Source organism: Tachyglossus aculeatus, chromosome 14 (genome assembly GCF_015852505.1).
Source record: "Tachyglossus aculeatus isolate mTacAcu1 chromosome 14, mTacAcu1.pri, whole genome shotgun sequence".
Lineage (NCBI taxonomy): Eukaryota > Metazoa > Chordata > Mammalia > Monotremata > Tachyglossidae > Tachyglossus > Tachyglossus aculeatus.
In genome coordinates this window covers 17,614,490-17,641,960 of record NC_052079.1, presented here as the reverse complement: position 1 = coordinate 17,641,960, position 27,471 = coordinate 17,614,490, and the positions used below count along the sequence as shown (strand labels likewise).

Below are 27,471 nucleotides of genomic sequence, written 5' to 3'. Positions count from 1 at the left end.
GTGTGCAGAGCACTGTAGTGAATGCTTGGGAGAGAGTACAATAAAACTGAGTTGGTAGACACATTCCCGTACTTTTTGAGCTCTTCCTGGGTGCAAAGCACTGTACTATGCACTTGGGAGAGTATAATTTAACAGGATTGGTAGACACATTCCCTGCCCACAAGAAGCTTACAGTCTAGAGGGGGAGACGGACATTGATATAAACAAATTATGGATATGTACATAAGTGCTGTGGGTTTGATGGAAGAGTGAATAAGAAGTGCAAATACAAGTAGGTGCAGAAGGGAATGAGAGAAGAGGAAATGAGGATTCAGTCGGGGAAGGTCTCTTGCCATCATCTTCAGGAAGAAAGAGCTAATAGAAAATGCGAAAACTATTGATTGTAATAAACTTATCAGCCTAGCAATATTTGAAGAGGAGAGTTTGAAGGCAGCTCGGCACAACAAGCAACCGTCTTTTTTTACAAACTGCCACCCAACTTTCAAAGAGTTGGGAAGGTAACGTCTGTCCAGACTCTGCCTCAGCAGGTGGGGGAATAATAATAATAATAATAATAATAATAATAATAATGGTATTTGTTAATTGTCAGCTGTGTGACTTTGGACAAGTCACTTAACTTATCTGTGCCTCAGTTCCCTCATCTGTAAAATGGGGATTAAGACTGTGAGCCCTCGTGGGACAACCTGATCACCTTGTTACCTCCCCAGCGCTTAGAACAGTGCTTTGCACATAGTAAGTGCTTTATAAATGCCATCATTATTATTATTATTAAGTGCTTACTGTGTGCCAAGCGTGGTTCTAAGCACTGGGGTAGCTACAAGGTAATCAGGTTGGACACAGTCCCTTCCCCATATGGGGCTCACAGTCTTAATCCCCATTTTACAGATAAGGTAACTGAGACACGGAGAAGTGAAGTGACTTGTCCAAGGTCACACAGCAGGCATGTGATGGAGCAGGGATTAGAACCGAGACAGATTTATTTATTTTGTTAAAGAGGACTCCGGTAGGAAAAAAAATGCATAATTCTGGAGTTTCATCTCCGCTAGCCTGTATTTTTCACTTCACTAATCAATCTCTATGCATTCCCTGGGGTTTAATGTATGCATAATAATCCAGTGCCGTAGAGAAATGAAGACGGATGCGTTTGTTTGCATGAGCTAACTTATTCTACGGCCGAGCTTTCCGAACAAAGCACTGTGGCGAAACAGTGAAACATCAGGACACCAAAACGTGCTGGCAGTATTTTTTCTTGGGTTTTTTACATTGCAGATATGTCCCACCAAATTAATTAGGAACTTGCAAAAGGAGACCACCTCCACCTTCCAGCATTTAGTACAGTGCCCCAGAGCTAAGTACAGTGCCTGGCACATAGTAAGCGCCTAACAAATTCCATAATTATTATTATAGTAAAAGCAGCGTAGCCTAGCGGATAAAATACGGGCCTGAGAGTCAGAAGGATCTGGGTTCTAATCCCATCTTTGACACATTTCTGCTGTGTGACTTTGGGCAAGTCACTTCTCTGGGCCTCAGTTACCTCATCTGTAAAATGGGGACTGTGTCCAACTGATTAACTTGTATCCACCCCAGCGGTTAGAACAGTGCTTGACACATAGCAAGCGCTTAACAAGTACCATTATTATTATCACACAGAAAGCACTTAATACTGTCGCTACTATTATTCATTGTTAACGCCAGTGACCTTGGAATCAGCAGGTATCGAAGGGTGTCCTTTCTCTCCCCTCCCTTCGATACGATAGTAGACTAAAAAAGTAATCTAAAGATTCAAATCCAACCCTCTGTATTTACCAGAGGAAAATTGAAGAACACAACTGAAAACAGGAAAGCCCCCACTGAAGAAATTATTTAGCAATCGCCTCGCATACCTCGTTTCCTTTCCTATTATAGGATATTTGCTTCTGGTATGTTTTGTTTAGTTCTCTGCGTCCCCCTTCTAGACTGTGAGCCCTCCCGTCTCTATATGTTGCCAACTTGTACTTCCCAAGCACTTAGTACAGTGCTCTGCTCACAGTAAGCACTCAATAAATACGATTGAATGAATGGTTTATCAGTGTTCCAGCACTCCTGCTCATTCTCTGGGTACCAAAGCAGCCCATAGATGCACCCAATCAAATGCATTTATTCAGCCCTCTGCAGTGCTGCTGCAGAGAAGCAGTGTGGCCTAGTGGGTAGAACTCGGGCCTGGAATTCAGAAAGACTTGAGCTTTAGACTGTGAGGTCGTTACGGGCAGGAAACATCTGCTATAATTCTGTTTCCTGGTACTTTCCTAAGTGCTTAGTACAGTGCTGTGCACATGGTAAGCACTAGATAAATACAACTGATTGATGGATCATGCTGGCTCCGCCAGTTTTCTGCGGTGTGATCTTGGGCAAGTCACTTCACTGTGCCTCAATTTCCTCATCAATAAAATGGGGGTGAAGACTGTGAACCCCATGTGGGACATGGACTGTGTCCAACCTGATTAGCTTAGATCTATCTACCTCAGCACTTCAGCTGTGTGACTTTGGGCAAGTCACTCCACTTCTCTGGGCCTTAGTTCCCTCATCTGTAAAATGAAGATTAAGACTGTGAGCCCTCCGGGGGACAACCTGATCACTTTGTAACCTCCCCAGCGCTTAGAACAGTGCTTTGCACATAGTAAGCGCTTAATAAATGCCATTATCATTATTATTATTACAGTGCCTGTCATATAGCAGGCACCTAACAAATACCATTTTAAAAAAAATTCTGTGCAGAGCACACCCCAAGTGCTTGGTAGAGGACACCATGCACGCTTTTTTCTGAGCCCATGGTTTTTATCCGAAAAAAAATTAAATATGAAAAGGATAGATGGGAAGCTTGGGTGTGTCAGTCAGTCAATCACATTTACTGAACACTTCCTGAGTGCAGAAAACTGTACTAAGCATTTGGGAGAGTGCAATACAACAATAAACAGACACATCCCCTGCCCAAAGTGAGCTTACAGTCTAGTAGGGGGGCAGAGGGAGCAAGTTAACCTCCCCAAACAGCAATGCCTTGGGACGTTACTTTCCGTTGAATAATGCCAACAATTGTCTTTTAACAGAGGAATTCAAGGGCTCGACAGTTGTTGAATTAATGAAGAAAGAAGGTACCACCCTCGGGCTTACCGTGTCTGGCGGCGTTGACAAGGATGGAAAGCCTAGAGTATCCAACCTCCGCCAAGGAGGCATCGCTGCTAGGTAATCGCCTTCTCCAGTTCCTCCTGAAATGGAAATGCCCCCCTCGTCTCACAGCCGCCCACACAACACACAAACACACACCAATCAGCCAGCCATATACATCAAGCACCTACTGTGTGCAGAGCACTCTACCAAGTGCTGGGGCAAGTATAAAGTAACAGAATTGGTAGAAACGTTCCCTGCCCACAGTGAACTTTCAGTCTGGAAGGGGAGATGGAAGTTAATAGAAATAAATTAATGGCAGATGTGGGCGTGAGGCTGAGAGAAGGGGACGTAAAGGGAGCAAATCCAAGCGCCAGGGCAACGGAGAAGGGAGTGGGAGAAGAGGAAGTGAGGGTTTAGTCAGGGAAGGCCTCGTGGAGGAGATGGGCCTTCACCTTAGGCGCCAAACCAAGCCACATCTAAGAAGCAGCATGAGTAGCAGATAGAGCAGTGTGGCTCAGTGGAAAGAGCACCGGCTTGGGAGTCAGAGATCATGGGTTCAAATCCTGGCTCCACTGCTTGTCAGCTGTGTGATTTTGGGCAAGTCACTTCACTTCTCTGGGCCTCAGTTACCTCATCTGGAAAATGGGGATTAAGACTGTGAGCCCCACGTGGGGCAGTCTGATCACCTTGTATCCTCCCCAGCGCTTAGAACAGTGCTTTGCACATAGCGCTTAATAAATACCAAAATTATTATTATTATTAGAAGGACCTGGGTTCTAATCCTGGCTCTGCCACTTGCCTGCTGTGTGACCTTGGGCAACTCACTTCACTTCTCTGTGCATCAGTTCTCTGATCTGTAAAAAGGAGATTGAGATTGTGAGCCCCACGTGGGTCAGGGACTGTGTCCAACCCGATTTGCTTGTGTCCAGTGCTTAGTACGGTGCCTAGCCCATAGTAAGTGCTGAACAAATACCACAATTATTATTAATTCATTCATAATGTATGTGTATGGATGGTGCCATCGTCTGCTTGTTGGGAAAGTAGGGCATACACTAAGCAGTGAGGATGTCTCTGCCACTCTCCAAATTTTTCTTTTCATTCATTCAGTCGTATTTATTGAGTGCTTACTGTGTGCAGAGCACTGTACTAAGCACTTGGCAAGTACAAGTCGGCAACGTATAGAGACTGTCCCTACCCGACAACGGGCTCATAGTCTAGAAGGGGGAGACAGACAACAAAACAAAACATGTAGACAGGTGTCAAAATCACCTGTCTTTTCTTTTTATATTTGTTGAGCGCTTTCTTTGCACTAGGCACTGCAGTAAGCACTGGGGTAGATACAAGATAATCAGATTGGACATAGCCCCTGTCTCTCGTGGGGCTCACAGTCTTAACTTGGATTTGCACATATTTTGTATTGTTGTCTGTTTCAGACAACCTTCTAGACTGTGAGCCCGCTGTTGGGTAGGGACCATCTCTATCTGTTGCCAACTTGTACTTCCCAAGCGCTTAGTACAGTGCTCTACACACGGTAAGCACTCAATAAATACGATTGATGATGATGATGAGTAAGCGCTCAATACGATTGAATGAGTGAATGAACCCCCATTTTCCAGATGAGGGAACAGAGCCACAGAGAAGTCGCCCACGGTCACGAGCAGGCAAGTGTCGGAGCCAGGATTAGAACCCAGGTCCTTCTGACTCCCGGGCCTGGGCTCTTATCCACTTGGGAAATTAAAGAGGATCCTGCCTCCACCATTTGTCATTCAGGCAGGCTCCAACAGCTTCTGTCCAGACCCGATTTGATCAGCAGCCCTCAAATAATTTATAGCGTTCGGCTAATAGCTTCAATCCAGCCAACTTTCGATTGCTTGTGGGGCCAAACAACTGAGAGAGCCGATAGAACGGAAATCCACTGATAATCCGACAGCCACATTTTCATTTCAGTCTCCTTTCCCTGTCGGACTTTGCGGAGCGCCGCTAACTAGCCGCGTGATGGATGGATTTGGCTGGGGTCCTCTGCTCCCTTGGAAAGAGAGGCTATGAGGCAGGGAAGTGACCAGAACCTGATCAACAGAGGGCAAATGGCAGCAAGAGGCGAGGATAATTCCACAATGTACATAATCCGGCACTGCCTGTCTCAGAGCCATTTTATTAAAAGAAAAAACCCGCTTTTTTATTGCAGTATCACAAAATCAGGGCCAAGAAGGTAGAAAATAAGACTGCAGACAGTCTGCTCTACAGCACTGGTGGACAGGCAGATGGGTTTGACTAAAGGAATTTCTTGGTGAAAAAATTCCTTTGGGGGCTCTCTCTGAGTGGGACAAAGCCCAGCTTGGAGTTTGGAGCTGCCGTGGATCCAGGAATACGGTGTTGGAGTCACAAAACACTCGCTCTGCATCCCAGCTCTGCCACTTGTATGCTGTGTGACCTTGAGCAAGTCACTTCACTTCTCTGGGCCTCAGTTCCCTCATATGGGAAATGGGGATTGAGACTGTGAGCCCCACATGGGACAAGGGACTGTGTCCAACCCGATTGACTTAGCACTTAGTACAGTGCCTGGCATATAGTAAGCACTTAAATACCCCAGTTATTATTAGGGAACCCCAGGCCCGATGCCCTTCTCTCAGGGAACTAAGGGGCCCTGGAGCCCCTCCCACGGGCTCTGGTGGATGCTTCTGGGTAGTAGTCCCCTGTTCTATCTTGGGAGGGAGAGGGTCCCCATCTCTTCAAAGAAGGGAATTCCCCCCAACCACGGGGGCCTCGGGGGAGAGGAAGGGGCTCCTGTCCTCTACTGGAGGATCTGCTTGATGAGGGGGAGTGATCCTTCCTGGAAGCGTGGCCCCTGCCTGCTCCGGTCCCGGAGGAGAAGGGAGACAAGGAGATGGGGAAGGGTCTCATTTCTGCTAATGGCATCCTGCCACTCCTCCCTTTCCTGCTCGCTCCTGCTCCCTCTTCCCTTCCCTTTTCTTGTCTCTCACCTTCTCTTCACCTCTCTCCCCTTCTCCTCCCTCCCCCTTTCTATTCTTTTCTCTCCCTTTCTCCCCTACTCCTCTTTCCCTTCTCTTCTTTCCTTCTCCTTTCTTCTGCCCTTCTCTTTTTTCTCCTCTCCCCTTCTCCTCTCCCCTTCTCTTTTCTTCTCCCCCTTCTCCTCTTCTTCCCATCTCTTTTCTTCTCCCCTTCTCTTGTCTATTCTTCTCTTTCCCCTTCTCCCCTTCTCTTTTTCTCCCCTTCTCTTTTTCTCCCCTTCTCTTTTTCTCCCCTTCTCTTTTTCTCCCCTTCTCTTTTTCTCCCCTTCTCTTTTTCTCCCCTTCTCTTTTTCTCCCCTTCCCTTTTTCTCCCCTTCCCTTTTTCTCCCCTTCCCTTTTTCTCCCCTTCCCTTTTTCTCCCCTTCCCTTTTTCTCCCCTTCCCTTTTTCTCCCCTTCTCTTTTTCTCCCCTTCTCCTCTTTCCCTTCTCATCTTCCCTTCTCTTTTCTTCTACCCTTCTCTTCTTCCCTTCTCCCCTTCTACTCTCTCCTTTTCTTCTTCCCTTCTCTTTTCTTTTCTCCCCTTCTCCTCTTTCCCTTCTCATCTTCCCTTTTCTTTTCGTCTACCCTTCTCTTCTTCCCTCCTCTTTTCTTCTACCCTTCTCTTCTTCCCTCCTCTTTTCTTCTACCCTTCTCTTCTCTCCCTTTTTCTTCTTCCGTTCTCTTTTCCTCTCTCCCCTTCTTCTCTTTCCCTTCTCCCCATCTCTTTTCTTCTTTCTCCCCCTCCCCTTTTTCTCCCCTTCTCCTCTCCTCTTCTCTATTTTTCTCTCTCCCTTTCTCCTCCTCCTCCCCTTCTCTTTTCTTCTCCCTTTCTCCCCTTCTTTTCCCATTTCTCCCTCCCTTTCTGGTTTTCCCCTTTCCCTTACTCTTTTTCTTCCCCCCCCTTTGCCTCTGTCTCTTTGCCCTTTCCCCTCCGGCAGCCCCAGCTGTCACTCCAAAGCATCCTCACAGCCCATCGGTGTCCCGTAGCGCCAACTGTGGGATGCAATATTTTATTTTCTCTGCCTCTCCTGCCCCAAAAGGTTGCCAACAACCTCCCAGCTGGGACCATTAAGGCCATGACAGATTCTGAAAATTTGGCAAGGCGCCGGTGAAACATCTCCACCAGGGTTGTTTTCTGTGACTGTTCTTTACAGCAGTGCCCTTGTGACATTTATTTCTTTTAAGGACCAGATGGAAGGGGCTGTCACTTCCTCCTCCAACTCAGGCAGACAGGCTCCCAAACAGCCAATATTGTATTTCGTAGGAGCGACCAGCTGGACGTGGGAGACTACATCAAAGCCGTCAACGGAATCAACCTCGCCAAGTTCCGCCACGACGAGATCATCAGCCTGCTGAAGAACGTCGGCGAGAGGGTGGTGCTCGAAGTGGAATACGAACTTCCGCCTGCCTGTGAGTTCGGCTTCACGATATTTGGTAGACGCTTACTATGTGCCAAGCATTGTTCTAAGCGCTGGAGTAGATACAAGGTGATCAGTTCATCCCACATGGGGCTTACAGTCTTAATCCCCATTTTACAGATGAGGGAACTGAGACACTTGCCCAAATCAAGATTAGAGCCGCCTTATAGACTGTGAGCCCACTCTTCTAGGCTGTGACTGTGAGTTGGGTAGGGACCGTCTCTATATGTTGCCAACTTGTACTTCCCAAGCGCTTAGTACAGTGCTCTGCACACAGCGCTCACTAAATACGATTGAATGAATGAATGAATTAGAACCCACGTCCTCTGATTTCCAAACCTCTTGCCCCTAGGCCATGCTGCATTTCTACTTGTACACATATGAGGTGTCAGAAATGAGACCTCATCACTGGGTGTTTGCTGACATCCTGTGTCCCTTTAATCAATCCACCAATCAGTGGTGCTTATCAGTCAATCATTGGTATTTATTGAGTGCTTATACTGTGCAGAGCACTGTACTAAGAACTTGGGAGAGCACAGTGAAACAGAGTTGGGAAACCTGTTCCCTGCCCACAAGGAGCTTACAGTCTAGAGGAAAACTTGGACAGGCACCCCAAGTGAAGCAGCGTGGCTCAGTGGAAAGAGCCCGGGCTTGGGAGTCAGAGGTCATGGGTTCTAATTCTGGCTCCGCCACTTGTCAGCGGAGTGACTTTGGGCAGGTCACTTAACATGTCTGTGCCTCGGTTCCCTCATCTGTAAAATGGGGATGAAGACTGTGAGCCCCACGTGGGGCAACCTGATCACCTTGTATCCTCCCCAGCGCTTAGAACAGGGCTTTGCACATAGTAAGCGCTTAACAAATGCCATTATTATTATCATTGTTGACCTTGAAAAGAAAGACCTAGCAGGGTGGAGAGCCTTTAGCTTTGCTTGAGCAGCAGTGTAGCCTAGTGGATAGAGCACAGACCTGGGAACCAGAGGGTCTGGATTCTAATCTCAGCTGTAATCGTGATTTGGGCAAGTCTCTGTGCCTCAGCAATCTGCTCTGTAAAATGGAGATCAAATCCTACTCCTACGTAGACTGTGAGCCCCATGTGGAATAGGGACTGTGTCCAACCAGATTAGCTTGTATTAATCACAGTGCTTTGCACATAGTAAAATGGTTAACAAATACCATTAAAAAAAGAGCAAATGCCTAAATACGACAATTCTTATTATTACTCAACCTTCAGATTTCTCATTTGTTCCTACCTGTGAGAGGAAAAAATGCCCATTTTTGAGAGCAGAGCTGGTATGAAAATGCACAATTACATGATCCCGGCAAATAACTTCCCATCTTCCAGATATAAATAGTTGATGGAATCAGAATTTCTTCTGCATTTGGACTTTCTTGCCATGTTGTTGCCATCTGTCAGCCAGTGGAGTTCTTTTAGTTGCAGAAGGTGGGGGACTTTCATTTTCTGAAAGAGAGCCCCTCAGTGAAGTTTGGATTCCAGTATGCGGGGAGGGAAACCCTCTTCAATCAATCAATCAGTCTTCTAGGTAATTCAGTCAATAGCAAAAGCTAGGGGCAGGAGAGCAAACCCTTGGGCTAGGAAAAGAGAAATGGAAGGCAGAAAGGATGTCTCAGACACACAACTTCCACAAAGCCTTCCTGAGCCACTTCATTGCAGATCTTTTGAGCTAACTTTGTGGAGAAGTTTCTCCATCTCTCCCAAAAAAAATATATCTTACAACCAAAAGCAGACACAGAAATGACTGATCCGGTGACCTTTTAGAGGAAGAAAAAGCAAGGGTTATTCAGGCCACAGAAGCGTGGTAGATCAGCATGGCGAAGGGAGTAGAGCTCAGGCCTGAGAGTCAGAAGGTCATGGATTCTAATCCCACCTCTGCCACTTGTCTGCTGTGTGAATTTAAGCAAATCACTTCACTTCTCCATGCCTCAGTTACCCCATCTGTAAAATGGGGATTGAGATTGTGAGCCCCACATGGGATAAGGACTGTGTCCAACCCAATTTGCTTGTATCCACCCCAGTGCTTAGTACACTTTGCTTAACGAATACCACTATTATTATTATTATTATCAAGTCAAACTCAACAGAATTTAGCCATTTAGATTTTCTCATTTGTTAGTAGCAGTCCCAGCACTTAGACAATCTCTTCACCTGTCATCTCTTTTCCTTGCCCCTTTATTGTCGAACAGTAATTGTAATTAGGCAGTAGTTTACTGTGTTAAATCATCTTTGTCTCGGCACCAACCTAATTCCCTGTTGATCAGCCTCGATCTGGGAATGAGGATGCTGTTGGTTCTGACCAAGGGGCAGAAAAAATTACTTCTGGAACTCAGAGAAATAGAGGTGCGTGAGGTTCCTTTCCCTTTTTATAAGTGAGGAGGTGGAATCTTCTTTAAAAACAGATCACGAGAAGCAGCATGGTCTAGTGGATAGAGCACGGCCCGGGACTTGAAAGGCCTGGGTTCTAATGCTGGCTCCGCCACTTCATTCGTTCATTCATTCAGTCGTATTTATTGAGCACTTACTGTGTGCAGGGTACTGTACTAAGCACTTGGGAAGTACAAGTTGGCAACATATAGAGACAGTCCCTACCCAACAACGGGCCCACAGTCTAGAAGGGGGAGACAGACAACAAAACAAATTAACAAAATAAAATAAATAGAATAGTAAATATGTACACTTGTCTGCTGTGTGACCTTGGTCAAATCTCTTAACTTCTCTTTGCCTCAGTTACCTCATTGGTAAAATGAGGATTAAGACTGTGAGCCCTGCATAGGACATGGAACGTGTCCTTGTATCTACCCCATTGCTTAGTACAGTGCCTGGCACATAATAAGTGCTTAACAAATGCCATAAAAAAAATTTGATAGCTAAACTAGTAAAGATCTCCCTTCTCACAATGGAGCAGATCTTTAAGATGGGTGAATTTAGGACACTAAGCCAATCAATGGTTTCTGTTCAGCATGTTTGAGTTGCACTAGAGATGCAATTGTTCCAGTCAAACCTGTAATTCACAATACACAACTGAGAAGCAGTGTCGCCCAGTGAAAAAAACATGGGCCTGGAAGTTTGAGAACCTGGACAAGTCTGTTGTGAGCCCTTGGGCAAGTCACTTAACTTCTCTGTGCCTCAGTTTCCTCCTCTGTAAAATGGGAATTAAATCCTACTCCCTCCTACTTAGGATGTGAGCCCCAAGTGGTACAGGGACTGTGTCCAACCTGATTAACTTATATCTACCCCAGCACTTAGAACAGTACGTGGCACATAGTAAGTGCTTAACAAATACCGTAATTATAATTATTACTAATGGTGTCCTGTGAAATTCATCCATGCACTGTGGTGTATCATTTCAACGCTGGTCTATCCACAATAGAAATGAAAGTCTTTTTTCATTCAAATGAAGGTTGCTGGTTAATTAGAATATGAGGTGACATATTTTTAAAAAGTTTTATTCCAGGGATAAAGCCTCAAAAGCAGCCTTAATTAACACTTTTTTTTTTCTTTTTCCCCTCTTCCTTTTTGCATTCAGCTGTACAAGGATCTGGCGTCATTTTCAGAACTGTGGAGGTCACTTTACATAAAGAAGGCAACACATTTGGGTTTGTAATACGAGGTAGGTTACTGATTTAATTGACCAATCAGACCGTAAAAATCTGAGTGTCATATATTTGGTGAGCTCAACAGTTTTCTTTCAGAAGATTTGTAATGCTCATATATATTAGGAAGTCCACACACACACACACACACACACACACACCACAAGAGTCACCCCTTTGTGCGATCAACTCTAACAATGAGCCAAAAGGAAATCAAAGACCTTACCTAGTGAGAAGCAGCATGGCCTAGTGGAAAAAGCCCTAGAGAGTCAGAAGGACATGGGTTCTAATCCCGGCTCTGCCACTTGTCTGCTCTGTGACCTTGGGTAAGTCATTTAATTTCTCTGTGCCTCAGTTTCCTCACCTTTAAAATGGGGATTAAGACTGTGAGCACTTTATGGGACAGGGACTGTGTCCAAGATGATGATTTAGTATCTACCCCAGCACTTAGTACAGTGCCTGGCCCATAGTAAGCACTTGACAAATACAGCAATTATCAGTATTATTAGTGTCTCTGACATCAGGATAAGGTTTTTCAGCCTTGCGACAACTTTCGCGGGGAAGGCATTTGCTGTGTTCTTCATTTTCTTCTTTCAGTCCTCAGCTTTATCCTAAGGTATCTATTTCCTGCTGGGCGACCTTGGGCAAGTCACTTAACTTCTGTGGGCCTCTGTTTCCTCATGTGTAAAATGGGGATTCAACACCTCCCTATTCTCCCTTCCTTTTAGAGTGTGAGCCCCAACGTGGGGCAGGAATTGTGTCTGATCTGATTAACACGTATCATCTACCGCAGTGCTTAGCTCAGTGTTTGACATGAAGTCAGTGCTTAATACCACAACTTTTTTATTATTAGCATTATTATTTTTATTACAGATAGACCATTGTTGGTATTCCCAGTCTTCCAAACATTCTGCTCATTTGATTGTTATTATTATTATCATTACTGTTATAGTGACTGTAAACTCGTAGGAAATATGTCTGCTAATTCTGTTGTACTCTCCCAAGCGCTTTGTAAAGTGCTCTGCACATAGTAAGCACTCAATAAATACCATTGATGGATTATAATTATTATTATTACTGTAGTTGTTAAGTGCTTAGTATGTATCAAGCACTATTCTAAGCACTGGAGTAGATATGATTTAATCAGTTTGGACACAGTCCCTGTCCCTCATGGGGCTCCCACTGTAAGGAAGGGAAACAGGTATTTAATCCCCATTTTACATGTTGAGAAGCAGTGTGGCTCAGTGGAAAAAGCCTGGGCTTTGGAGTCAGAGGTCATGGGTTCAAATCCTGGCTCCACCACTTGTCAGCTGTGTGACTTTGGTCAAGTCACTTAACTTCTCTGTGCCTCAGTTCCCTCGTCTGTAAAATGGGGATTGACTGTGAGCCCCCCGTGGGACAACCTGATCGCCTTGTATCTCCCTCAGTGCTTAGAACAGTGCTTTGCACATAGGAAGCGCTTAATAAATGCCATTATTATTATTATTTACAGTGAGGAGACTGAGGCACAGAGAAGTTAAGTGACTTGCCCAAGTTCACCCAGCAAGGAATTTTGCATGCCAAATTACAAAGTGAGTGGGGTTTCCACACCAAATTTGAGGAGATCAAGGGTAATCTAGTCTGGTACATCAATCAATCAAAGATATTTATTGAGTGCTTATTCTGTGCAGAGCACTGTACTAAGCACTTGGGAGAATGCAATGCAAGCTGAATTCAATGCAGCTGAATTAGAAGTCATGTTCCCTGCCCATAATGAGCAGTTTAATATCAATCAATCAATCATATTTATTGAGCGCTTACTGTGTGCAGAGCACTGTACTAAGCGCTTGGGAAGTACAAGTTGGCAACATATAGAGACAGTCCCTACCCAACAGTGGGCTCACAGTCTAAAAGGGGGAGACAGAGAACAAAACCAAACATACTAACAAAATAAAATAAATAGAATAGATATGTACAAGTAAAATAAATAAATAAATAGAGTAATAAAAATGTACAAACATATACATATATACAGGTATACATATATACAGGTATGCCACTGACCAAGTCAGTACAGGGTCATTGACCAGAGTTGAGTGCAACTGTTTAGGCTGCTTCTCAACTAAGTGAATGCCTTATTCCAGTCACTCTAGTTTTGCTGCCCCAGGAAAGTATAGTGCTTTTGGCGAGCATTCGGTCAGTTGGTTTTCTATAGTGGGTGATTTAGGGTCCTGACTTTGGATTTGGGACCTGGTTTCTACTTTGCTGAACATAATTTGGGATTCATGTAGCTTGTCGTGCTAGAATGAATTTCTGATGGAGACAACAAACATAAATCACTATAGGTTACACTGTCAAAAGCTATCATCAGAGTTTTAATGATATAGAAATCACATCCATCCAGAATACCGCCAGGTACAGTGCTCTGCACACAGTAAGCGCTCAATAAATACGATTGAATGAATTTGTGTTGTTAAGGCTCCCAGCCTTTACGTGTTCCTGGATAAAACCCCATTAAACAACCCAATTTCTACAAATCTTAATCTCCTGGTTTAACTTTCCACCGTTATTGGGAAGCCAAAAGAATGAAATTAATTAGGGAGAGAAAGCCCAGTCAGGTGGAACTCATTGATTGTTATATTGTAATCTCCTACGTGCTTAATACAGTGCTTTGAACAAGGTAAGTGCTCAATAAATGTGACTGAATAAATGAATGACTGAAGAGAAGGATGTCAAGCAGGTTTTAAACAGTCAATTCAGTTTTTATTGTGGTGATGATGATTCATTCATTCATTCAATCGTATTTATTGAGCACTTACTGTGTGCAAAGCACTGTACTAAGCGCTTGGGAAGTCCAAGTCGGCAACATAATAGGAGGAGGAGTGATAGTAGTAGTAATAGCAATAGTATTTATTAAACTACTGTGTGCAGAACTTTGTACTAAGCACTGGGGGAAAAAATACACAAGTGAGAGTTAGACATGATCCCTGGCCCTTCAGGGGCTCACAATCTTAGAATAAAACACAAGGATGGTAAGGCTGAGGTGATTTAAAAAAAAAAAGGAAATCTGCATGTGGGTCAGATTTCCTTTAACTCCTCTAATGTTCTCTTTGCCGGCCTTAAAGGCCATAGGTAGAGAAACAAATGAGAGGGGTTTTGGGGTTTGTTTTTTTTTGGCGTGAACCATATTACTCCTTGTCCCTCTCCTACACTGAATACCCTGACTCTGCAGGTCTTGAAAAGTTTAGGTAAGAGTACTTAAAGTCTGGAGATTATTTTGCATGAGGCAAATTTCTCCTTTTTCACCTCAAATATTCTCTTTGGAGGCCTGGAGGGAAATACAAGCAGGAGATTTTTTTTTTGCATCAAGCCAATTTCTCCCTTTCCAGCTCCTATATTTTGTCTTCAGGTCTTGAAGACCTGTGATGGAAACTTTTGGATGAAGTTTTTCATGCCAAATACATTATGTTTTATCTATCATTCAGTGATGATGATGGTGTTTGTTAAGCGCTTAATACATGCCGAGCACTGTTGTAAACGCTGGGGTTGATGCAAACTAATCAGGTTGTCCCATGTGGGGTTCAAAGTCTTAATCCCCGTTTTAGGTAACCGAGGCACAGAGAAGTTAAGTGACTTGCCCAAAGTCACACAGCTGACAAGTGGCAGAGCCAGGATCAGAACCCATGACTTCTGACTCCCAAGCCTGTGCTCTTTCCACTAAGACATCCTACTTCTCAGTGTGGGCAGACAGTATGTTGTATTGTACTCTCCCAAGTGCTTAGTACAGTGCCCTACACACCATAAGCATTCAATAAATGCCACTGATGGATCTGGGCCACTCAGGGCTACTGGCTTCTCCCACCTTTGTCTCTGCCTTTTCCTTCTGGACCATTTCCAAGAAGGTGGAGGAATGTATTTTCAGGCCAGCTCCCTCCTTCACTGAAATGCAAGAAAATGCTTTGCTGGTGAATTATTTGTGATGTTGAAGGCCCCTCTTCTGATCTTGCCAGTGATTTACAATGAGATCGATACGGTGCAGCCAGAGTTACTGAAACTCAATTCTCTGGTTACTGAAACTCAATTCCCTGGATTTTTCAGGAGATCTTTGTGACCCAAGAGTCTTTAGTCAAATAAACTTTGCTCCTTGAGATTATGGTACTTTATAATCCTGGTACTTGTTCATTCATTCATTCAGTCCTATTTATTGAGCACTGACTGGGTGCGGAGCACTGTACTAAGTGTGTGGGAGAATACAATACAATAATAAAGACACGTTCCCTGCCCATAACAAACTAAGCGCTCAGATTCCACCACTTGTCTGCTGTGTGACCTTGTGCAAGTCACTTCACTTCTTTGTACCTCAGTTACCTCATCTGTAAAATGGAGATTGAGATGGTGAGCCCCATGTGGGACAGGAGCTGTGTCCAACTGGATTTACTTGTATCCACCCCAGTGCTTAGTACAGTACCTGGCATGTAGTAAGTGCTTAACAAATACCACAGTTATTACTAGGTGCCAAGCATTGTTCTAAGCACTGGGGTTGATCCAGGTTAATCAGGTTGGGCACAGTCCATCACCCTCTTGGGGCTCATATGAGCAGGAGGAAAGAGGATTTAATTGCCATTGTACAGATGAGGTCACGGAGGCGCAGTGAAGTGACTTGCCCAAGGTCACACATTAGACAAATGGCAGAGTTGGGTTTAGAACCCAAGTCTTCTAACTCCTAGGCCCATCCTCTTTCCACTAGGCCACACTGCTTGAGATGTCCAGGACTCTTCCCCAATCCCATAGAATTAGTCGGTCAGTCAGGCAATCGTATTTATTGAGCGCTTGCTGTGTGCAGAGCACTGTAATAAGCGCTTGGGAAAGTAATAAATTAGCCATCCCTCTGAGAGTGAGCTACAAAGCAAAGTTGTTCATTTTACAATTTGGAAACGTCCCCGTTTAAGGGTGGAGAAGATAATGCCCACTGTTGGGTAGGGACTGTCTCTATATGTTGCCAGCTTGTACTTCCCAAGCGCTTAGTACAGTGCTCTGCACACAGTAAGCGCTCAATAAATACGATTGATTGATAACAAAATAGAGTAGGTGACAAACATTTAGTTATTTTCCAACCTGCTCAATCATTAACTCATCAGAGACTGTACATCTAATTAGAGGCTGTCCTCTAGACTGCAAGCTTGTTGTGGGCAGGGAACATGTCTACCAACTCTGTTGTATTGTCCTCTCCAAAGCACTTAGTACAGTGCCCTGCATAAGTAGGCGCTCAATAAATATGATTGATTAGAGAAGGAGCATGGGCCTAGTAGTCAAAAGAACTGAGTTCTAATCCCCACTATGCCAGTTGTCTGCTGTGTGACCTGGGACAAGTCACTGAACTTCTCTGGGCCTCTTTTTCGACATCTGTAACACGTGAATATGATACCTATTCTCCCTCCCACTTAATCTGTGAGCCTCGTTTAGGAAGGGAGCTGTGTTTGGCCAGATTAATTTGTATCCACCCCAGTGGTTGACACATATTTAGCGCTTAATAGATGCCTTAATATCATTCAAACAGGCCAAAAACAATGCATATTTTCTGGGGTGAGGAGAAAGGCATGCCCAAAACGGTTCTGATTTTTTCCAAGTAGTTGGCAAAGTCATCAGGGATGAAGAATGGGAAGATGGGGCATTGAAGATGTCAGCAGGGAATTTAAAGGCCTGGGATAGTGAGTACGGTAGGCACTGGAGTCAGGAAGGGAGAAGAATTATTACCGAAAGTTCCAGAACGCTAACTGATTTAAGGAAGAAATTCAGGCTTATGATTTATCATAGTGTGAGGGTTCCTTCATTGATTCGATTTGTAAAGCGTTTTTGAAAATTAATCGATTCTCCAACAGCAATAAAAAAGAAGTTAAAGTGAGACACTTCACTTAAATTAAGGAATCAAACAACTTAATGTAGCTGTTGATTACTAGCTGGACTGAAATCTGTGATTGGCAGGACAAGTGAAGAATCAGGGAAGACCTCCTGGAGGAGATAAGACTTTTAGAGGGGCTGTGAAGATGGGGAGAGCACTGTTGTATTGTACTCTCCCAAGTGCTTAGTATAGTGCTTTGCACACAGTAAGCGCTCAGTAAATACGATTGAATAAATGAACGAAGATGCAAATGAAGAGGGAGTTCTGGGCTGGAGAGAGTGCGTGAGCAAGAGATTAATTAATCAGTCATGGTATTTATTGAGCCCTTACCATGTGCAGAGCATTATACTAAGCATTTGGGAGGGTACAATACAACTGAGTTGGTAGCCACGTTCCCTACCCACAATGAGCTTATGAGAGCTTAAGAGAGATGAGCTGGAGGTAGTGGTTATTTCCAAGAAATAGCTCCAAGTCTAGCAATATCAGATTTCAAACTACCTAAAATTTACTCCTTCCCTGTCCTGTCGCAGAACTAGCTAATGCCCTGAGAATGCAGAAATGACCAATGCCCCGAGTTGAATTGTCTATTTTTATTCAAGTTCTGCTTGCCTGCAGTCTAATCCCTCTGAGATGCAGCCTATTTCTCCTTTAGTTGAAGGTTTGTGATGACTTGCACAACGACTGTTTGTCAAGGATGAATAAGTAATGAGCTCTAGAAATCTCCTTACTCCCCAAGTAAGCAGACTTGAAGAACGCAGTGATTTGCCCCAACCGTTTGGCCCATCTAATCAATGAAACCAGCATTTCATGGTCAGATTTTGGAACTGCGTTTTTGAAGCAGCCTCAGTGAGAGCTCTGGGCTTAATCATTTCTTTTTCTTTCCTAGGAGGAGCCCACGATGACAGAAATAAATCCCGTCCTATTGTAATCACGTGCGTTCGACCCGGAGGGCCGGCTGACAGGTGAAATTGATCGTTTTTCCACAGGGTCTCCCGAGTCGAGATGGAGAGGGAGGGTGGGCTGTTTTGGCAGGAAATTTGATAAACGGGATAGTTACGAGTGCATGCGGTGTTCTCACAAAGCCAGTATTTTGAGATGTCTAAATTAGGCTTTGAATCGTAAGAGATTCTTGTAGAAGCGGGACACCTTGGTGGCTTGCTGTGTCCGAACTGAGCTCATGTACTGTCAAATCATAATACTTGTGGTATTAAGCGCTTACTGTGGGCCAGGAACTGTACTAAGCGCTGGGGTGGTTGCAAGCAGATCAGGTTGGACACAGTCCCCCTCACACATGCGACTCACAGTCTTCATCCCCATTCTATGGATGAGGTTACTGAGGCCCAAAGTTAAGTTACTTGCCCAAGGTCTCGTAGCAGACAGGTGGTGGAACTGGAATTGGAGCCCACGACCTTCTGAGTCCCAGGCCTGTGCTGTGCCATGCTGCTTTGTATTCGAGCTTCCAAAATGAGATCTGCTACAGCCGTCATGCCGACCTCTCCGAACCAGTGACCTAGAAAAAGTGGTGTGGTCAGTCAAACACCAAAGGATTCCCTAGTGGGACTCAGACCCACTCAGACCTTCAGATGTGTTTTCAAATTCGTCCAAGCCAATCATTTAGCTGAGGCCGAGTTTCTCTCCGTAAGGTCCCATGGAAAGAATGAAAGGAAACGCTGGTTAACAGTTACCCGGATTTTTAAATGCTTCTAGACCCTTTTAAAGAGTCTAGGAGCAAAGAGAAGTTAGGCTGTAAGCCAAATCGGGCTGAGAGGTATTTCCGTTGGGATAGCGTTTAAAAAGAAGCAAATTGTCCTTTTCTATTTTTTTTCTTATTCCGAGCCTCTGACTTGACTTTTCCTGATTCCTCGGGAGAAAAGAAATTTCCAAACTCCTTTGTGAAATCAGGGGTTCTAATCAATCTGGAGTGCCGTGACTCCAGAAGGGAAGAGGAGAGAATGGTAGAAAGGGAAGAAGGGATGATGTTTTTGGACATCTTACGGTTTCTCGATGTAGTCATCCCAAAAGATGGGGTTTTGTATCTTCATTTGCAGGTGTTGTTTATGCCTATCTGATTGTCACATCTCAGTTACTCGGCCCATAGAGAGGGCAAGTTTAATTTTCGTGCTCAGAGGCAAACCGGTTGGTGGTTTAGCAGTTATTAAATTTCCTCTGGGACCTTTGAAAACATAAAGCACTATGTGCAGAGCACTGTTTTAAATACTCGAGAATACAACGGAGTTGGCAGACACATTCCTTGCCCACAATAAGCTTGTGGTCTAGAGGGGGAGACATTCATTAATCTAAATAAAGAATTTATAGATGTGTAGGTAAGTGCTGTGGGGCAGGTATCCAATGCCCAAAGGTCGCAGATCCAAGTGCAGAACATGTGTGTCTTCAGCGTGAACCTGGGGAAAATATTTACCCGCCCCTTACTTTTGGTGTGAAGCTAAATGACGGATGGTTAAGATTTTCCCCAAACAAATAGAATAGTTCCCATATGTATCAACATTTTCATTCACTCACCATCCCTCTTGGAGGTAAATTGGCGATAAAACGGATGAAAGATAATGTTGTATCAGCCCATTAACTATTACTTGCCATAGGCAAGTTGACAGTGGCTCCATTCTGAGCTCTAGTAAATAACAGCTCTGCTCGCAGACAGTGGGAAAAGAGGTTGGGCAAAAAGGTTCTCTTCTTTCTGTGGCGGTCCAGAGAGCGGTACCAATTAACCTCTTGAATTTTAGGTATCGGGTTCCAGCCCCAAATTTCCAATTTAAAGCCGTTTCCCATTCAAAACAGCCTCTCGACCCTCTTCCGTCCCAGGCGGGTGTTTGAAGTAAAATGCAAATGTCACTGCCCTCAGAAAGAGGGGCAGGACGTCGCTCTGGAACAGAGACTGAAAATGCCGACCTATAGGAGACCGAACGGCTCAAGCCTGTGATTTTTCTTCCCACTTCAGAGAGGGCACCATCAAAGCCGGCGACAGGCTGTTGAGTGTCGATGGAATCCGTCTCCTTGAGAGCACGCATGCAGAAGCCATGAGTCTCCTCAAACAGTGTGGGCAAGAAGCGACGCTGCTGGTGGAATATGACGTGTCCGTGATGGGTAAGTGGAAAATGGTCTTTTTATTTCTACGCGTTGTCTAAATGTTGATGCTAACTCAGCAGCAGTTAAGGCTCTTGTTAGAATTAGCGTTCTTCCATTATTCCCTCCCTCAGCAGTTGAGGCTCTTGTCGGCAGCCTCTCATTGAGAAGCAGCATGGCTCAATGGAAAGAGCCCGGGCTTTGGGGTCAGGGGTCATGGGTTCAAATCCCGGCTCTGCTAATTGCCAGCTGTGTGACTTTGGGCAAGTCAGTTAACGTCTCCGTGCTTCATTTCCCTCATCTGGAAAATGGGGATTAAGACTGTGAGCCCCCCCGTGGGACAACCTGATCACCTTGTAACCTCCCCAACACTTAGAACAGTGCTTTCACATAGTAAGCGCTTAATAAATGCTGTCATTATTATAAGAGAGGAGGGAGGCTAATTTAACACCAGGAGACCCCCTTCATATTGCAGTCCGTTTGATTCATGTCTACCGCTTCTAGGAATGTGCTTAATCCATCTGCCGGGCTGACATATCTCTTAGAAGCATGGGGTTTTGGAAATGGTTTTAGTCTCAGAAATGCCAGAAGTAGGAAAAGGTCTCCGTAGGATAAATGGTGTGATTTGCCCTTTGCAAGGAGAGTTCTGGTCTGCCCATCCCTTCTGGGTAGGACCATAGATGTTTTTGAATGATTCTATCAAGTGCCCGACTGCGGAGGGGTGGAGATGGTGGTGACTGAAGTAGCATGGCCTAGGATTCAGAAGGTCATGGGTTCTAATTCCGGCTATATCACTTTTCTGCTGTGTGACCTTGGGCAAGTGATTTCACTTCTCTGGACCTCTGTTACCACATTTGTAAAAAATGGGGAGCCAGAAACTACCACCACTTGTCTGCTGTGTGACCTTAGGCAAGACACTTTAGCTTTAATTCAATTTGTTCTGACGACTTGACGCCGGCCCACATGTTTTGTTTTGTTGTCTGTGTCCCCCTTCTAGACTGTGAGCCCATTGTTGGGTAGGGACCGTCTCTATATGTTGCCAACTTGTACTTCCCAAGTGCTTAGTACAGTGCTCTGCACACAGTAAGCACTCAATAAATATGATTGAATGAATGAATGAATGTCCAGCAGGGGCCTCCTCCCACAGAAGAGCCCGGGCTTTGGAGTCAGAGGTCATGGGTTCAAATCCTGCCTCCACCACTTGTCAGCTGTGTGACTTTGGGCAAGTCACTTAACGTCTCTGTGCCTCAGTTCCCCCATCTGTAAAATGGGGATTAAGCCTGTGAGCCCCCGTGGGACAACCTGATCACTTTGTATCTCCCCCAGCACTTAGAATGGTGCTTCGCACATAGTAAGCACTTAATAAATGCCATTATTATTATTATTATTATCTTTATTTAAGAGAAGCAACGTGGCTCAGTGGAAAGAGCCCGGGCTTTGGAGTCAGAGGTCATGGGTTCAAATCCCGGCTCCGCCACTTGTCAGCTGTGTACTTTGGGCAACTCACTTAACTTCTCTGGGCCTCAGTTACGTTACCTGGAAAATGTGGATTGTGAGCCCCACATGGGACAACCTGATTACCTTGTATCTACCCCCAGCACTTAGAACAGTGCTTGGCACATAGTAAGCAGTTAACAAATTTCCTAATAATAATAATAATAATAATAATGCAATGACTGTCAGCAGCAGCAGCTGTCTCAGAGCAGGCGGTTGGAGAGGGCAGCCGGGTGGGTTCTCGTGGGTTATTTGGGGTGGGGGAGAGGGTAGAAGGGGGAAAAGCCGGGGACTGACATTAATGTCAGCCCTGAGGTGGCAGCAGTTTATGAGATATCAGTCAATCAGAGGAGAAGCATTGTGGAAAGCTTAGTGGATAGAGCAATGCCCTGGGAATCAGGAGGACCTGGGTTCTAATCCTGACTCTTCCACTTGTCTGCTGTGTGACCTTGGGCAAGTCACTTCACCTCTCTGGGCCTCAGTTTCCTCAATTGTAAAATGGGGTTACCGGTTCTCCCTCCTACTTACTGTGCGCCTCCTGCGGGACAGGGACTGTGTCCCACCTAACTAACTTGTATTTACCCCAGCGCTTAGAACAGTGCTTGACAGATGATGATAATAATAATAATGATGGTATTTAAGTGCTTACTATGTGCCAAGCACCGTTCTAAGCGCTGGGGTAGATACAAGGTAATCAGGTTGTCCCATGTGGGGCTCACAGTCTTAATCCCCATTTTACATTAGACTGTGAGCCCACTCTTCTAGACTGTGAGCCCACTGTTGGGTAGGGACCGTCTCTATATATTGCCAACTTGTACTTCCCAAGCGCTTAGTACAGCGCTCTGCACACAGTAAGCGCTCAGTAAATACGATTGATTGATTGATTTTTGCAGATGAGGTAACTGACACCTAGTGAGGTGACTTGCCCAAGGTAACTCAGCAGACAAGTGGCGAAGCCGGGATTAGAACCCACGTCCTTTGACTCCCAAGGCCGTGCTGGCCGTGCTGCTTGACAAATGCCATAAAAAAAAAATCGATCAGTGTTCGAGCAGTATACTAAGTGCTTGGGAGAGCACCCATTCCCGTTAGCTTTGGAAACCTCCAAATCTTCATCTGTGGTTGACGGTCAGTGAAATTGGTTACTTATTCCTTTATTAAGCAGATCTGAGAAGGTTGAGGGAGAAGATAAATTATTCGCAGCAGTAAAACAATTCAGCAGCAGAAGATTCTGTGAAAGGCTGAAAAGTGATTTTCATCACAAGACTAGGGTAGGTTTACTTGGCTTAGGTCAAGTCCCTTGTGTCATGGAGGTGAGGAGAAATGTGGGAAGTTAGGGGGAGGGCATTGCCAAGGCAACAGGGGAAGCAGTGTGGCCTAGTGGAAAGACCATGGTCCTGGGAGTCGGAGGACCTGGGTTCTAATCCCGGCTCCGTCCCTTGTTTGCCGTGGACTTGGGCAAGTTGCTTCACCTCTCTGTGCCTCAGTTACCTCAGTGGGGATTGGGACTCTGAGCCCTATGTGGGACAGGGACTGTGTCCAACCCGATTATCTTGTATCTTCCCCAGCACATAGTACAGTGCCTTGCATGGTAAGTGCTTGACAAATGCTATTAAAAAAAAGGAAAGAGAAAGCATGTTCTGATCTAACTGATGGGGTCAGATAAAGCACACTGCAGAGAGCAGGTGGTCCATTCGTAGGTGATCACATTGACTGAATATTAAAAAAAGATGGATAAACAGATTAGCCCACAGTAATTTATCGCACGTATCCTGGCTTCCTCACACTGGCCTAGAGTCACCTAAATACATCCTTTGAGCGTGTAATAACATTTTCAATCATCCACTGCTCATCACAAGAGGCAAGGGCCATCTTTTGTATCTTTCGGGGAAACTGATGGATGCAGCAATGATTGTAAAGTATATCGTGAGTCACACAGGGTTCATGTCCAACGGCTAAATTTCCAGTCCTGTCAATCTCCGGCAGGACAGGCGTCCTGGAGAGCTGGACGAAGGCATTAATGCAAATGCTGAAACCGGCACAGGAAGGAATATAACCTTGCCCGGGGTAGGAGTTGCTCGCTTTCAAAGTGTCGGCCGTGTCTTGTCCCTTCCACCGAGGATTTTGATAGGTGCACATCCTCTTGACCTCTGCTCTGAGACCGTTAGCCACCCTGTTTCTGAAAGCCAGCCTGGTCGGTCTTCTGCCGCTATCTCTGGCTACGCCGTGAGTTTTGGGGTCGCTTCGCTCTAACTCTAAAGCAATTTCGATTTTTATTCCATTTCTGCTCGCCATCGCTATCCGACTCGCTTCCTTCATGCTGACTTGCTCCCTTTATTCATCCCCCACTCCCAGCCCCACAGCACTTATGCCCTTTCTTGTAAGTTATTTCTTTCTTTAATTATTCATATTAATGTCTGTCTCCTCCTTGGGCCTGAAAGCTCGTTGTGGGCAGGGAATGTGTCTGTTCATTGTTATATTGTACCTTCTCCCAAGCACTTAGTAAACAAATTTGTAAGTGCTCAGTAAACGCTTTCTTTAATTATTTTCTTTAATTATTCATATTAATGTCTGTCTCCTCTTTGGGCCTGAAAGCTCGCTGTGGGCAGGGAATGTGTCTGTTCATTGTTATATTGTACCTTCTCCCAAGCACTTAGTAAACGAATTTGTAAGTGCTCAGTAAATCAATCAATCGTATTTATTGAGCGCTTACTGTGTGCAGAGCACTGTACTAAGCGCTTGGGAAGTACAAGTTGGCAACATAGAGACAGTCCCTACCCAACAGTGGGCTCACAGTCTAAAAGGGGGAGACAGAGAACAAAACCAAACATACTAACAAAATAAAATAAATAGAATAAATAAATTAAATAAATAAATCTATTTAAATACAATTGAATGAATAGCCTCTGGTCATCGCTGTCCTTACATAGCTTGAAGAGCAGCAGTGGAGTGTAATGAGCTTGTTTCAGTGGTGGTAGACTCAGGTGAGTAAGCATGGCATGTAGTAGAAGAGGATGGACTGTTTTATACTTGGATCTGTCATCCCTGGAAATTGATATTTGCCTCACCCGCAACCCCACCACACTTCCGTACGTATCTTTAAATTATATATTCTAAAGTACTCATAATGGGCAGGGAATGTGCATGCTAATTCTGTGGTATCGTACACTCCCAAGCGCTTAGTGCGGTGCTCTGCAAATAGTAAGCGCTCAGTAAGTACCATTGATTGATTGTGCCTGGGGAATGTCACCGTCCATTGTTGTGTTGTAGTGTTGTCCTTTCCCAAGCACTTAGTACAATGCTCTGCACACCAGTAAATACAATTTAATGAGTGAATGATGGATATAAGCTCCTTGTGGGCAGGGAACATGGCTGCCAACTCTGCGCACAGTAAACGCTCAGTGAATACAATCATTTGATGTAACAGAATAGATCAGAAAATTCCACAGAAGCTACAGGACTCACAGCCCTAAAGGAGGCTCGATGCTACAAATGTCTGGTATCTTTGTCTGGCATGACTTCTGAGGCAGTCCAACTGCCCAAGACTTTTTTTCAGTCTCCCAAACAGCCTGTGGCCTTCTTTATTTGGTTTCCTACCTCCTTTCTCACCACTTTCTGCTGTGCACTTATCATCATCATCCGTGGTATTTATTTGAGCGCATACTGTGTGCAGAGCACCGTACTAAGCAAGTGCTTGAGAGTGCAGTACAACAGAGTTGTAGACACATTCCCTGCCCACAGTGAACTTACAGTCTAGAGGGTTATGTTCTGTTTTGGCTGCGATGCTCAAAACGACGCACGGTATCGCAGGTGGGGACGAATCATAGTGCATTTTACCTGACAAAATGCACACCACATATATTGTAGAGACAAGATTGTTTTGTCGCTCCAACTTGTTTTTTGGAAAAGTTAGGAAACTCTTGTTTGGTTATAAAGTCTGTAAATTGAAGCATTACCTAATCCAGTTTATGGGAGAACTGCATTCAAACTTAATTAGGAAAAACAAGTCATTTGAAGTAGGAGCGGTGATTTAGCATTCAGCGTCTGTTTACTCCATTGTCTTAATCTATTTAGCAATGAAATAAAATGGCTATTTAAAATCCGGGAACCTCTTCCAACTCAACAGGCTGGGAGCATCAGCAAATGTCACTGGAAGGGTAATCCGGGAACTTAGGAATGCTGATGATGAGACACATGCAAATAAGATACACGTGTATATGTAATAATAATGATGGAATTTGTTAAGTGCTTACTATGTGCCAAGCACTGTTCTGAGCTCTGGGGGAGATACAAGGTAATCAGGTTGTCCCACGTGGGGCTCACAGTCTTAATCCCCATTTTACAGATGAGGTAACTGAGGCACAGAGAAGTTAAGTGACTTGCCCAGGGCCACACAGCTGATCAGTGGTGGATCTGGGATTAGAGCCCACAACCTCGGACTCCCAAGCTCGGGCTCTTTCCACTAAGCCACGCTGTATAATATATAAGATATTTATATTTGTATATAAAGATTTCTTTCCTTCCCCCTCTCCCCCTCCCTTTCCCCTTCAGTTCCTTCATCTGTAAAATGAGGATTGAGACTATGAGCCCCATGTGGAACAGGGACTGTGTCCACCCCGATTTGCTTGTATCCACCCCAGCACTTAGTACAGTGCTTGGCATATTGTAAGCGCTTAACAAATACCACAATTATTATTATTATTAGGGGCCCAGTGAGTAAGCTGACGCTACGGAGCATGCGAGCTGAGTTGTTCATATTAATGACCGTCTCCTCCTCTAGACCGTAAGCTCATCGCGACAGGGAACGTGTCTCCCAACCCAAGCTCTTAGTATCCTCTGCACACAGCAAACGTTCAATATATACCACTGATTGATTGCTACTGTATACCCCATACCCCCATTGGGTCCATCTCAAGAGAAGACCCACGAAATAGTTGGGACCCCTCTCTGAAGAGGGAGGGTGTGGCGGGGGAGGGAGGAGTGTTAAGAATAATCGTCTTTTGCTAACGAAGAAACTGACAGGCGAGAAAGGGTGCCATTTATCTGATGAACGCGAGTCAGGCAAGGTTGTTATTAAGATGCAGAAAGTCATTTTCGCTACCTCGGGGACGTTTTAATCAAGCTTTGGGTCCTGATTAAAATGCACCCTTCAAAAGAGGGAAAAGTGATTAACAAAATAAAAAATCTGGAACGTTTGCCATGCAAACATCCATCAGTGTATCTTATGCAATTATGTCGCCCATAAATCAGCACACTGGGTAAGTGCTTTGGTCATGGTGTAAATGTCTTAATGACTGAAACATCTTTAACCATGAATAATTTATATCTGTATGATTCATTTGCCTCACGCATCTTACTTTACTGGGATCAGCTAATCCTCCCCTGCCTGGGATGTGCCTTCATCTCCTTCCTTTCTTACTTCTCCATCTCCTGTTTACTTTTCCCCATCCGGCCTTCTTGAATACCGCTTCCCCATTCGACCACCCAGTCTATTTCATCTGGCTTTTCCCAAGCGGTCGGCACAGTGCTCGGCTCCCAGTAAGCACCCGATAAACACCGTGGATTGATGGATTGATTTTCCTAGGCGCCTTGCCAGACATTTCGGAAGCAATCCAAGGGCATTTCTGAGCCTACTTTCCATTAGACCTTTTGGGAGCAGTCTTGGGGCATCAGCTTGGGAAATTGATTGGATCTCACCAGGTGGCACTGACATCTCTTTTGAGCCTTTGGGGGAATGGTTATTGTGGAAATGATTTAGCGGCAGGAAAGGCTGGCGCTCTCAATGAAGCATTTTTCCTTGCAGGCTCACGGTGGCTCCTCTACCCTCACAATGCCGAGCAG

The 27,471-nt window shown here is 44.8% G+C and overlaps 1 protein-coding gene across 7 annotated transcripts in view; it reads left to right on the top strand.

The window, feature by feature from the left end:
- GRIP1 (glutamate receptor interacting protein 1) overlaps positions 1-27,471 on the top strand; it is a 337,553-nt gene that overhangs the window by 256,667 nt on the left and 53,415 nt on the right. For all 7 annotated transcript variants that reach the window (XM_038756957.1, XM_038756956.1, XM_038756959.1 and 4 more), the window contains exons 3-7: positions 3,084-3,219; positions 7,418-7,563; positions 11,114-11,197; positions 17,945-18,020; positions 20,015-20,160. In XM_038756957.1, the coding sequence (XP_038612885.1) occupies positions 3,084-3,219; positions 7,418-7,563; positions 11,114-11,197; positions 17,945-18,020; positions 20,015-20,160 (588 nt within the window). The remainder of the gene's footprint in view (positions 1-3,083; positions 3,220-7,417; positions 7,564-11,113; positions 11,198-17,944; positions 18,021-20,014; positions 20,161-27,471) is intronic.